Source organism: Henckelia pumila, chromosome 4, assembly GCF_033568475.1.
Source record: "Henckelia pumila isolate YLH828 chromosome 4, ASM3356847v2, whole genome shotgun sequence".
Taxonomy (NCBI): Eukaryota; Viridiplantae; Streptophyta; class Magnoliopsida; order Lamiales; family Gesneriaceae; genus Henckelia; species Henckelia pumila.
In genome coordinates, this window is record NC_133123.1 from 124,483,737 (window position 1) to 124,496,582 (window position 12,846).

The 12,846-nt window shown below is 35.1% G+C and overlaps 2 protein-coding genes across 2 annotated transcripts; one reads left to right on the forward strand and one right to left on the reverse strand.

Annotated features, from left to right (window-relative positions):
- Positions 1–3,991: 3,991 nt before the first annotated feature.
- Positions 3,992–6,866, forward strand: LOC140861681 (receptor-like protein EIX2). The gene is made up of 2 exons (XM_073264700.1): positions 3,992–4,605; positions 4,670–6,866. Exons 1-2 carry the CDS (start codon positions 3,992–3,994, stop codon positions 6,864–6,866), a joined length of 2,811 nt encoding a protein of 936 aa, XP_073120801.1.
- A 417-nt stretch (positions 6,867–7,283) lies between these two features.
- LOC140860268 (dnaJ protein ERDJ2A-like) lies at positions 7,284–12,440 on the reverse strand. The gene is made up of 11 exons (XM_073263205.1): positions 12,203–12,440; positions 11,269–11,493; positions 11,097–11,192; positions 10,543–10,663; positions 10,335–10,441; positions 10,030–10,247; positions 9,636–9,813; positions 9,383–9,502; positions 8,632–8,718; positions 8,405–8,515; positions 7,284–8,244 (listed from the first exon to the last, which is right to left on the reverse strand). The coding sequence occupies exons 2-11, from the start codon at positions 11,452–11,454 to the stop codon at positions 7,408–7,410; spliced, it is 2,061 nt and encodes a 686-aa protein (XP_073119306.1). The 5' UTR covers positions 11,455–11,493; positions 12,203–12,440; the 3' UTR covers positions 7,284–7,407.
- Positions 12,441–12,846: the final 406 nt, after the last annotated feature.

A 12,846-nucleotide genomic window follows, 5' to 3' on the forward strand; every position in this document is an offset into this window, starting at 1 on the left:
TGATATCTTCCTTGACTCTTCGATCTGGATTTTGGCCTGTATTTCCCACTGGATGTCCTCTTCTCACTTCTGCCCCTAGCCGTAAGACCTTCTCCATGTGATTCAGTGTTTGTGTTTGACTTTCTCTGAAGTTCCTTGGATTGAATAACAGACATAACTTCTTCCAATGTTATCGTCTGTTCTCTTCCATATAGCAAAGCATCTCTGAAATTTTCATATGCTTTTGGAAGAGCATTCAGAAGTATCAAAGCCCGATCTTCATCCTCAAGCTTTACTTCAATATTCTCCAAGTCATCCAATATTTTTGTGAATTCTTCGATCTGGTCTTCCAGGTTCTTCTCATCCTTGATCACAAAGGAATACAACCTTTGTTTCATGTATAGACGGTTAGCCAGAGATTTTGTCATGTATAGATTCCCAAGTTTAAGCCACACAGCCGCTGCAGATTCTTCTCTGGCCACCTTCCGAAGAGGTCTATCTCCCAGATAGAGAATAATTGCACTATGTGCTTTCTCCAGCAATTCATCCTTGTTCTTTATCTCATCAGACATCTTATCCTTCTTCTTAAAAGCTTACACCAATCCTTGTTGTATCAGGATTGCCCGCATCTTAATTCTTCAGAGCGAGAAATCGTTCTTGCCCGTGAACTTCTCAATATCAAACTTCATTGATCCCACCATCTTTGCTTGGTTTCCCACGGACGGCGCCACTTGTTAGGAATCAATCCGGATGTTTAATATTCGAGAATTCACCACGCTTGTAAGAACACAATCCCAGAAACAGATAAAACCAACGCACATAGATCAAACTCAAACACTCACGCGAAAGCAATAAATAACGCAAGTATTTACGTGGTTCGGCAAGGAATTTGCCTACGTCCACGGAAAAGCAACACAACCATTTTATTAATCACCAACAGAACAATCTAAGCTCAAGAACAGAGCTTATTACAGAGATGGACTAAGATAAAATCTCAAGCTAGATACAGAAACAATTCAAGCTTAATGCCATGAATTCTTTCCGTCACAATCTTCGCTTAGTTTTCTCCTCCGAAATCTCTCCTTCTTCTCTCTCAATATATTCTGAAGAAATTTGATTTTCTGTTTTTTTTTTAGTTGCGGTCAGCTTTCATCTGCTTATATAGTGAAATAAACCGACTTTCACCGATAAGTCTTCATTTATCAGTCTGATCTGCCCTCGTACTTCGATCTGCATTGATCTGCCTTCAAGCATATAGCTTCTCGGACACTTCATCTGACTTCTAACCAAGTTACAATACTCGAGCAATTGATCTGCATGAACTCATCCGAAGACTCATCTGACCATTAGCTTCGATCTAATCCTAGTATTTGATCTGTCCATGAACTCATCTGATCACTGAGCTCATCTGATCTGTACTATTCGATTCGATCCGATCTCTTCTCTATTCTCATTCAATCTGATAGAAGCATAATTCAACAAAATAATTAAATAAAAATTCAAAACACACAAAAATAATAGTAATATTGAATTTAAACACATAATAAAAAATATAAGCTAATGTATAATTTAAATTTGAAAATTTAGTTATAGAAAATTTAAACTATACTTACTACAAAAAATTAAAAATTATTTCAAAAAATTAAAAATTATAAAATAAACATTAAATGAAAAAAATATTAGATCAATATACAATAAATTTTTTTTCAAATATACAATATACTATATATAAAAAAGTAGTATATATTTTTAATTTTATATAAAAATAATAATAATAAAGTTTGGGTCATCTCGGATCAACTTGGGTTGACTCTAATTAAATCTGAACCTGATTAATTTTTTCGGGTTAACTTTCGGGTCAAATCCGATTCGACCTAAACTAAAAAAGTCCAAACTTTAATCCGATATTTTTCGGATCGACTCGTGTCGAATCAAACGGATTTATATTCAATTTTGAAGCCCCTATATTTTAAGGTGGCATTTCACGTGTTTTACGTCAGTTCCTTCATGCGGCATTGCGGCCAATTAGGCATTCGACCTTTGCAAGTTTGCTTCATTCTGTTTCCAAAGACTTTAAAAAATTCAATAGCCTCTTTTATATGGGATTGATCCAGTGGAGGCGATAGAGATTAGGGGTGTTCATCGGTCGGTTCGGTTTTAATTTGTTTAATTTCGATTTGGTTTTCCGGTTTTCGATTTATGAAAAATGTAATTCGAAGTCAAACCTTTTTACTTCGTTTGGTTCGATTTTTGTACTATAATGGACTGGTTTATACGGTCCGGTTTGGTCGGTTTGATCATTAATAATACATAACATAATAAAATAAACATAAATTTCATCCAACATGTAATTTAAATACCCCAACACATAACTTAAAGTAATTATAGTCATATAGTGAAGAAACAAAAAATAACAAACAATACAAGGACAAACATCCAACCACAATCTTATAATATTTTCAATAAAACAAATCAAATTTTGATACGGTTATTCCGATTTTGATATAATTATTAAAATTAATAATATAAATACTTTGTAAATATATAATGTGTTTTTTTACATGATTTCTTAGTAAAAATTTTTAAAATAAAGTTTAAATGACTTACATAAACAACAATCAACTAAAAATTACTTAAACAACAATTAACTAATCAACTAAAAATTACATAAACAACAACAATGAATTAAATAAACAACAATCAACTAAAAATTATTCAAAATGATTATTCATTCACTAAATATCATATCATAACATATATAATATAAATAAAAAATATAAATAAAATTATTAATTTAATTTAATTTCGGTTTTTTCGATCGGTTCGGTTTTGACATATATAATCCAAAACCAAACCAAATAAATTTCGATTTTAATATTTATATCCGAATTAAAAAATACGATTTTCGGTTCGGTTCGATCTTTGATTTTTCTGGTTTGGATTTTCGATTTTTTCGGTTTTATCCGAAATATGAACACCCCTAATAGAGACAATATAATATACATTTAAAGGAAAAAAATTTTTTTGTCTTATATGATTATCTTTCGGTCCCCTATATTTTCAGATTTCAATTTTAGTCTGTTATCTTTGTTTTTTTTGGCAATTTTAATTTTTTTTCCTATGTGGCGTTGATATGGCAACAATGCAGAGATGACGTGCATGATGTCACGTAAGTATTTTCGAAGAAAAATGACCAAACTTGCGAAAAATCAAAACATGCATGACTAAAACTGAAATCTGAAAACATAGATAACCAAACTCGCAAAATGACAAACATACAAGACCAAAATTACAATTTTCCTATGTTTTAAATCAAAAAATTTAAAAATTTATCAGAAGTATATTCCCTTTGTCCCATATATACACATACTTGTATATGTTTTCACGTGTATTGAGAAATTTATTAAAAAATGAAATTTTACAATAATTTTTTTATTTGACGAGTGTTTTAATAGGTTAATGAAATAGTTGTAAATAGTTAATATATCATTATCAACTATACAAATCATGTTTTGCGTGTTTTTTTTTATGGCCGACTCAATTCGAGAGCTCAAAGTCTTCTTTTATTATTACACACGGCCGCAAGAAGGAAAATAATATTATGAACATTGACAAATGCACGAGAGCTAGACGTATGATTGAATTCTTGTTATTATCCTAATGGTACTACATATCTTCAATATAGATCTAATTACCATTAATATTGATTCAATTTTTTTTCCATATGGGGTCAATTATAGATCTCATATATATATATATATATATATATATATATATATTATGTTTTGGTTAATATTGGATTTTGGATCAGCTGTTAAGATAATACCTTATTGTAATATCTCAAGTCATAATAATTCGTAACGATGTTATTATACGACAGCGGTGTCATTTTTCACATGTTGTTGCTTATATATATATATGTATTCAGCAGCTTACTTTCAAGATATATCACCTCATACATATACGTATGTTGCATGCTTGAATAGAGCCCAACCATTAGAACATAATCATTATGGTCACTCGAAACAGAATTCTAACTCATTTTCTTGTATCAACTATTCTGGTGTTATGTTGTTTCGGAAGTGTTTTCGGGCAGCATTATTCAAGTAAAGTCAGGTGTTTTGAGAGGGAGAGGCAAGCACTTCTTAAGTTCAGATACGAGCTCGTGGACGAATACGGAAGACTCTCTTCTTGGGGAGTAGGAGAAAATGAGAGGGAGTGCTGCAAATGGAGAGGTGTTTCTTGTGATAACAGAACGAATCACGTCGCACAATTGAACCTGAGAGGTCCAAAGGAACTTGATTCTCCTCTAAAAGGTAGTGTTAGCTCTTCCTTGCTTGAGTTGAAGCAGTACTTGACTCACCTAGACCTTAGTAACAATGATTTTGGGCATTCAAATATCCCGGAATTCATTGGCTCATTTGAGAAATTACATTATCTCGATCTTTCCTCGGCTAATTTTCAGGGATCCATTCCGCCGAGTGTTGGGAACCTTTCTGTGTTGATGTATCTTGATTTTAGTGGGAATTATGGTCTCTATAGTGACAATCTTGATTGGGTATCACATCTTGGTTCACTCCAATATCTTGACCTCACTTTGATTGGACTCCGCAATGCATCCAATTGGTTACAAGCAATTAGTAAACTTAGCTGCATAAAAGAATTGCTTATGGCACGCTGTGGACTTCAGGAAATCCACCCTTCTTCCCTTCCCTCCATCAATGCCTCCGCTCCTCTCGCTCGCTATACTCGACCTCTCGGATAATCTTGTTATCCCATCTTCCACGCTTCAATGGATCTTGAACTTTAGCAAAAGCCTGACTTTCATTGATCTCTCAAACAACAACATAACAAGTCCCATGTCTACGTATGCTTTCCACCGCCAGATCTTCCTTTCGCACCTCGATCTCTTTTCCAATGCACTGGAGGAAGGGATTCCTAAAACCTTTGGAAATATGAGCAGTTTGATACACTTGAGTTTGGGTGGAAATTGCTTAACTGCTCAACTTTCAAAAGTGATGACGAATTTGTCCGGACCTCTAGAGAAGAAATTGCAGTATCTAGATTTAAGTGGTAATAGGATAAGTGGTTCATTGCCTAATATTTCAAGGTTTTCATTCTTGAACCATTTAGACCTTTGTCGGAATAAACTCAATGATTCCATCGCAAATGGCTTCCTAAATATTGGAAACCTGACTTATCTAGATTTGTCAGCAAACTATTTTACCGGTACACTACCAGATCTCACGATTTATCCGTTCCTACAGAAGTTGTATCTCGACCACAATATGTTCAACGGACATTTGACAGAAAGCATTGGATTCTTGTCAAAGCAGGAGGATTTAGTTGTAGGTTCAAATAACTTAGAAGGCATAGTTAATGAGACTCATTTTTCTAATCTATTTAGTCTACAAATCCTTGACTTGTCTGATAACTCATTGTTGGCCTTAAATTGTAGCTCCCATTGGATTCCTCCTTTTCAACTAAGAGTCATAAACTTGTCGCAATGCAATATAGGACCACGTTTTCCCCCATGGCTTCGATTCCAAAGAAAACTACAATATCTTGATGTTTCATTTTCTCATATTGTGGACACCATTCCTAGTTGGTTTGGTAATACAGTTTCTACACTAACACATCTGAATGCATCAAATAACCAAATACATGGTGTCTTTCCCATCATTGGAAGGGACTCACCACCGGTTGAACTATACCGAACAATATTAGATCTATCAAGAAACAAAATCACAGGTCAAGCAACTTTTTTGTGCCATTATGTTGGGTGGCAGTTCATTGGCCTCTGGGATAACTTGTTTTCCAGAGATATGCCGAGTTGTTTCGCCAAGAATAGTTGGTTGAAATTTCTGAACTTGGCCAACAACAACTTTTCTGGGGAAATCCCTGACTCATTTGGCTCTTTGCCAGAGCTATCTTTGTTGAATATGAGAAACAATAGTTTCACAGGTGGAATCCCTCAATCATTGAAGAACTGTGGTGGGCTGGAAATGATTGATCTTGGAAAAAATAGGCTAACTGGGAAAATACCAACCTGGATAGGAGATAACTTGTCACGTCTGATTGTTCTAAGCCTACGTTTCAACATGTTTCATGGGACGATACCTTGGGGCATTTGCCGTCTACAAGGCATCCAAGTGTTAGACCTCTCTTCCAACAAGATATCCGGAATCATACCGAAATGCTTGCATAATCTCACCGCGATGATCGACGCACAGGCAGGAGTTCCAAGCTTGGAATATGGTATCATAAATCCATTTGGTGTACTCACATTTTATAGTAGCTTATGGGGTGGTGTATGTTTCATGTGGAAAGGAAAGGAGGTCAATTATGTAAATCATCTGGAATTTGTTCAAGTCATTGATTTGTCTAACAATGCTTTATTTGGTGATATCCCTGCTGAAATCACAGACCTTAAAGCTTTGGTTCAATTGAACCTCTCAAGAAACAACTTGACTGGCTCTATTCCTCGAGATATCGGTCTCTTGAAGTCATTGGATTCTCTTGATCTTTCGAGAAACCACCTCTCCGGTGGCATCCCAATCAGTCTTTGCGAATTAAGCTTTCTTGGTACCTTCAACTTATCCTACAACAACTTGTCTGGGAGAGTTCCGCCACAGATGAAGTTTGACGAGTCTTCCTATATGGGAAATTCTGGGCTCTGTGGATGTCCTATACTCGATAAATCTTGTCCCGGAGAAGATGAGATCAATCAGCAAGATGCAAGAGATGGCGATGCAATGGACAGATGGGAATATGGAGATGATGACAAGTTCATTACCAAGGGATTTTACATCAGTGTGGAATTTGGTTTTATCATTGGATTTTGGGGGATCTTTGGAACAACACTACTCCGTAATTCACCTCGGTAACATATATCAAATTTATGGAACACTTTTGAAGTCTGAAGACTCTGTGAGCGGTAAGAGTAGCATTTTATTTGTTCGAAAGAAACAAATAGTGATTAAATTTTTTAATAGCTATGAATGTAATTCATCGAATTAAAGCTAGTTCCTGTCAGTTTTTTGACGAGCAGGTGAATCTATTCTACAAGAAGATAAATATCTTGCACGTAAAACAAAATATATAAGATTCATAAGTAGTTTTTTCTTTACAATCAGCCCGTAGAAATGAAATAAATTTTACATAACATATCTGAAATAACGTGTGATATCTAGTATATTCTAAAAAAATTTAAATTTTGGTTCAGTTTAATAGCATATGACTGTTTCCTTCAGAATATTTGGTTGGTAAAATAAAATATGATCTCATCCCATTACAAGCAGACAAAACTTGGTGAAAAATAAAATATTATCATTAAAACTATGTTTATAAAGTATTGTTTTGTGAATTCTAAATGAGAATCTAGCAAATAGGAAAATGTATCCTGAAAGGATGTGAAACTTAAGCATTTCACTCCTCATCTGAACCTGAACTCTCCGAACCAGACGATTCTTTGCCTTTTCCATTTACTTTTTTTCCCTTCGAAGAACCTTTATTTTTTGATTTCTGCTTCTCGTCTTCATCTTCGCTGTACTCGCTATCGATATCCTCCTCTTCCTCTTCTTCAGACTCCTCTTCCTCTTCAACGCCATCCTCCGGAACCGCCCCTCCATCGATCAGCCCACCCCTCGTCCCAGCTCGTGTCCTTTTCAGAACTTTAAGCTTTAATGGCACTTTTTTGTCGCATCCGATCCAAGAATCACACAACAAATAGCACATCAAGTTATAGTTCCCTTCCGCCATGGCAAGAAACTTACCCATTGCAAGCCGAGACCCGCTCTTAACTCGCTGAACTGCTTCCTTTATAGCGGCACTTGTTTCCCTTGGATTCGCTGCGAGAACCTCCATTCTTTCTTCTATTGCCGTTGAAGCAGCGCTAATAGCAGCACCTTCATCCATAAAACTGACCTTCTGGGAGAACCACACGGTATTTGTATTGGGATCAGCGAGTAAAAACCAGAAATTTTCTTCTTTGTGCAATGGATAACGGGGGCAGTGGGGAAGGGCACCGATCAAGCCATTCGAACGTTTCAGGGTGATCCAAGCTTGAACAGTGACCAAGTCACCCTCTTGTACACTTTCCTCTCCTTCAGTGCAGCACGTAACGTCCACCGTAACTGAAGGAATCAGTTCCATTACCTTTTCCACATCTTGCGCTTCAGGAAGTGGCATTTCGGCCATTTGAGTCAGAAGTTCAGCTCGTTCTTGAATATTCATTTCCTGAAAATCTTGAAAAGTTCGCACCTTCTGCGAAAAAGTGCAAGGGAAAGAACAAGATTTAAAATAATTTAGTAGTTAAAAGATTTAAAAAATTACACTTCCGTAAGTAAGTCTGTGCCGTATCTAAAGCCTAAAGCCACACGGAACTCTTCTGTGGGGACGAAAAGGGAGAGGCAGACATAATTACCTTTCGGGTGATTTTCTTGATTATATCTTCATTAAAATGTGGAAGTTGTAAAAAAGGAGCAATTCCATCAGCAGACCCTCCTGCAGCCTTTCTTGCACTAAGAGGAACAGCCTACATAATAGACCCATCGATTAATTGACATAATTCGAGGTAGAATGTTAGTCGAATTGAATGGATTCATTTAAATGGCTACGTTTCATATTCTTGGATCATATTTCAGCCATTACCTGAACAATACACTGGGAAAGTTCAACAACTCCTATGGTAGGCCTAAGCCAGCCTTGCCCCTTGGAAGTTCGGGGGATGATAGCCATCTGCATGACAAAAATGCTTACTATAGTCAAGAGGCTGGCATGCACATGATGAAGAAATACGACAGATTTGGATAAAAAATTAAAACAAACTTTTCAATATCCCGAAGGTTCAACGTGTGTTAGGATACCAAAACACCAAACTTAGATGAGAACTTGCTATGTTCTTTAAATACTTTTTCTGACCCCAAAACAAAAAAACAAAAATAGTTTCACACTTGGATTTAATAGTGAAAAAAGAGGTTTTTATCAAAGAAGTCGAAGCAAAGGCCCTAAAAGCAACATATATAAGCTTCATTTTTTTTGAACATACACGTATAAGCTTCTTAATTTAAGCTGTTTTACCAACTATCTTTCGAAATAGTTTATTTGTCCAAATGCCCTCTCGGTATTGAAATATTAATTGCAAATCCGCTAATTTTAATGAGTTACCACCTTTTAAGCAAACAACCAGGATGGAAAATTGTAGGGAGCCAGTTATAATGCAATTAAAGATTTCTTCTTTTGTTGATTTTGGAGAAATCAAATTTTCACTTTCATCAAAGTTTTAATAGGAGTCATTTGGGGACATGGTGCTGGAAATTAAATTTGCACGTAAAAGGTACAAAGACGTTCAACCTACAGGGATAACCAAATATTATAATAAAAATATTGTGAAAGTGGCGACCTTGATCAGCTCTTCAAGAAGACGAGGTGCAAATTCCAGAACCTTTCTGCAATCACGTTCCAAATCTGGGGATAGAGATGCCATTTCACGAGTCAAGTGTGCTTGAACCAACAGTTCTGTCTGAAGAATGGTGAAGGAAAAGGTAAATCCAATAGTTTAAAGACATATTTCTTTGGTTAAATTATGAGCCAAAACAAAATTCTCCCATTAGGAAATTCTCCCATTAGGAAATTTGCTTTAGGTTCTCATTTACCTTAACAAGTGTCGGATGCTGCTTCCAGAACTTTGCTTGTTCCTTCTTTATATTTTTTAGGTCCAAGTTCAACTCGCTTCTTATAGTCATAAAGAGTTTGTGAAGAGGTTCATCATCGGTTCTTCGCACCGGAATCTCAAAAAACTCCGCAGCTCTGATGAAAACTTCCATGATTTTACTGAAAATCACAACCATCATATTCCATTAATGATAGTTTGTTTATAGATATGCATTTATAAATCAATCAAGTATATTAAACATGATAGTTATATGTGATTCTTTACCTGTGAAAAGGGATATGTTAATAAAGATATATAAAAAATTGCCCTTCCAAATTTTCATATGTAATATGAATCCTACTTCGAGAAATTAATGCGACGGAGAAAATGTATACCTAGGGGCCAATGAAGGCTTCATCAAGTGAAAATAGGCTCCCAGCGTGTCATTCTTGACATAATTTCCGGTATATTTTGAAGATTTCGAAAGATATACAACAGCCATCACAAGTGGCAACAATATACAGACTCCAACTATCCCTATTAATAGTGCACCACTTGAAGCACCGTCAATGTTAAGAAGAAACTGAGGAAGAGCGATTCCCATTTGAAACCCCTGCATCATAAATAATATAGTGTCATGTTTGTTTCATTACATATTATTCATACAAGTGAGATAAGCTTTTCTTTCTAACAACAATACCTGCCTACCATCAGGATGACCATATTTTTCGAAATTTTCACGGGAAATTGGATCTGTCAGTGCCTGGTAAGCTTTGGATATGGACTCGACAAAATACTTGTGAGCAGCTGCAAAATTGAAAATTATCGGTATTAACATGTCGAAGAAGGTTTCATTTTATCATCTATTAAACTCTAAATAGCATGTCAAATTACAAAATTCAAATAACCTGGATCAGGGTTCTTATCAGGGTGGTACTGAATGGAGAGTTTCCTATATGCTTTCTTAATCTCAGATTCTTTAGCTCCGGGCTCTAATCCAAGAATATTGAATGGTTCAAAGACTTGAACCTAAGTTGCCACATCGTGGCGATATTATCAAGAGAAGGCCATTAATCTCATGTGAACAAAAACTCAAAAACACATAGGAAAAGACAAGTTCATAACAATAGAATAATGAGAGTGGTTCAAATATTATTGGTAGGACTAAGCATTTGCAGTTAAGCCATAAATTACAGCTGTTAATGATCGTGCAATATAAAACTTCCAATCGTACGGTGATCCAAATACAACATTTCAGTTATTGGAAATAGGCAAGCAAACACGGCAATATTAGCAATTGGTACAATCTAACAATTACTCCAACTTGCAATTTCATGAAAAACGAATGCACTATCTTGGCTTTGTGCAAAATGTAAATCAAGTGATGGGCAGTCTTCTAGAATAATGGGACAATTGTTGCAGCTCAAAAAACTATGTAAAATCACTTAATGTAATGGAATACCTCACGACTGATGTTCTTTATGTAATAAACGAGAATTCCCACAATGATCCATAGCAGAATGAGAGTGAAGTTACCACATGTTGATACATTTGCAATCTGGGGAAAGAAAAAGGTGATTCTAATTACATCAATAATTAAAAAAGAGATACAGGTTGCATAACAAACTACGGACCCGTTTAAAAATTGATTTGCGATATTTCCCTGATCGAGCACAGTCAGAACAATCACAGTGGATGCTCTTCGTTTTCTTTGAGGCAGCACGGAATAACTTCAGTATCGTATAAGGCACCAGAGGCAACGCGATCATTGACAAAATAAAAATTGGAAATAAAGCATTATTTTCTTCTGAATCAGCCATCGGAACGCTCAATGTCTGTGTTGTATACCAAAACTAAGCCTGCAATTGATGAAGTTTTAGATTAAATGCTCGACTTAAGATGCCAAGAACAAGAAACATCATGTCAAACCACAAAAGAAAAACAATTTTTTAAATAAAAAAAACGACCAATGAAGCGACAACATGTTAATCAAACTTTCTAGATGTTTGCGGCGGTATCCGACAGATTGGGCTGGCAGTACCTATTCAAGTCTGCCCTTTGTCAATTCTCTAGTATGGCTTCTACCTTCAAGTTCTGTTAGCAGTTAATCTGTTTCTGTTATCATTTCTCAACAGCATGCATGACAGCACTTCGTTCATCAATTCCAGACATAAAATCATACTAAATTCGTACAAAATTTTACAAATCAAACAAAAAGAAAACCTTGATCCAGAAAGATAATTGCATTAACAATTACAAAAACACATCAAAACTAATAACACAAAAAACCCTTTCAAAAAGATGGGATCTTTTAGCTATAGAATCCCAAATGGCCAAATCATACCCAAAGAAAATAAATTATGCGATAAAATTCACCCCTGAAGACAACCCATAAAAAGGAAATACAAAACCCTCTGTAAAACCCATAAAAGTAAAAGACCCATCACAAACATAACTCAAACGCGAATAAAACTCAAAACCAACAAAAAAATCCGCAAGCAAAATCATTCATAGATACGAACCATCAAATAACAGCGTGCAAGAAACACAATTTAAGATGTAAATTACCTCAAATTGGAAATCAAATCAGAGATCTGATCTTTTCAGCATGCAGTACACGGGGAAAAATGCCAGTATTCTGTAAGATGGCTGGAAGATTTATGAGGGTCTGGACTGAAGTGACCGCTACCTCAATTCTTAGTTCTCGGAAAAAGCTTCCATCTTTCGTCAATGTAACGGAAATCGTATTGAAATTTTCCCAATTTAGCCTTTTTTTTTTTTTTTAGCAACAATTTAGCCTTATTCTTGTTGTTAGGAGTCTTAGGACACTACAGATTGCATAGAATTTATAAAAAAATCTGAGCTAGCATTTAGTCAAAGATGAATAATAGTATATAAAATCTTGTTTACGAAAAGGTTTTTTTTTTTTTTTTGGAATCATAATTTCAAAAAATTAGGGTGAGTTTCGAGTTTGAGACCTTTAAACCTTTTTAATAACTTTATTCGATATCAAAACAAAATGATCTTTTAATAACATAATTGAGATTATATAATAATGATTGAAATGAAATTGAAGATTAGTGCAATTTCTCCATGCTAATAATTTTTTTAAAAAAATTGCATAAAAATATTAGTAATTTGCTTATTTTAGAAGTAAAATATTTTATTTAAAACATATTGATCGCAGTGGTTTCTGAATTAATGCACCTATT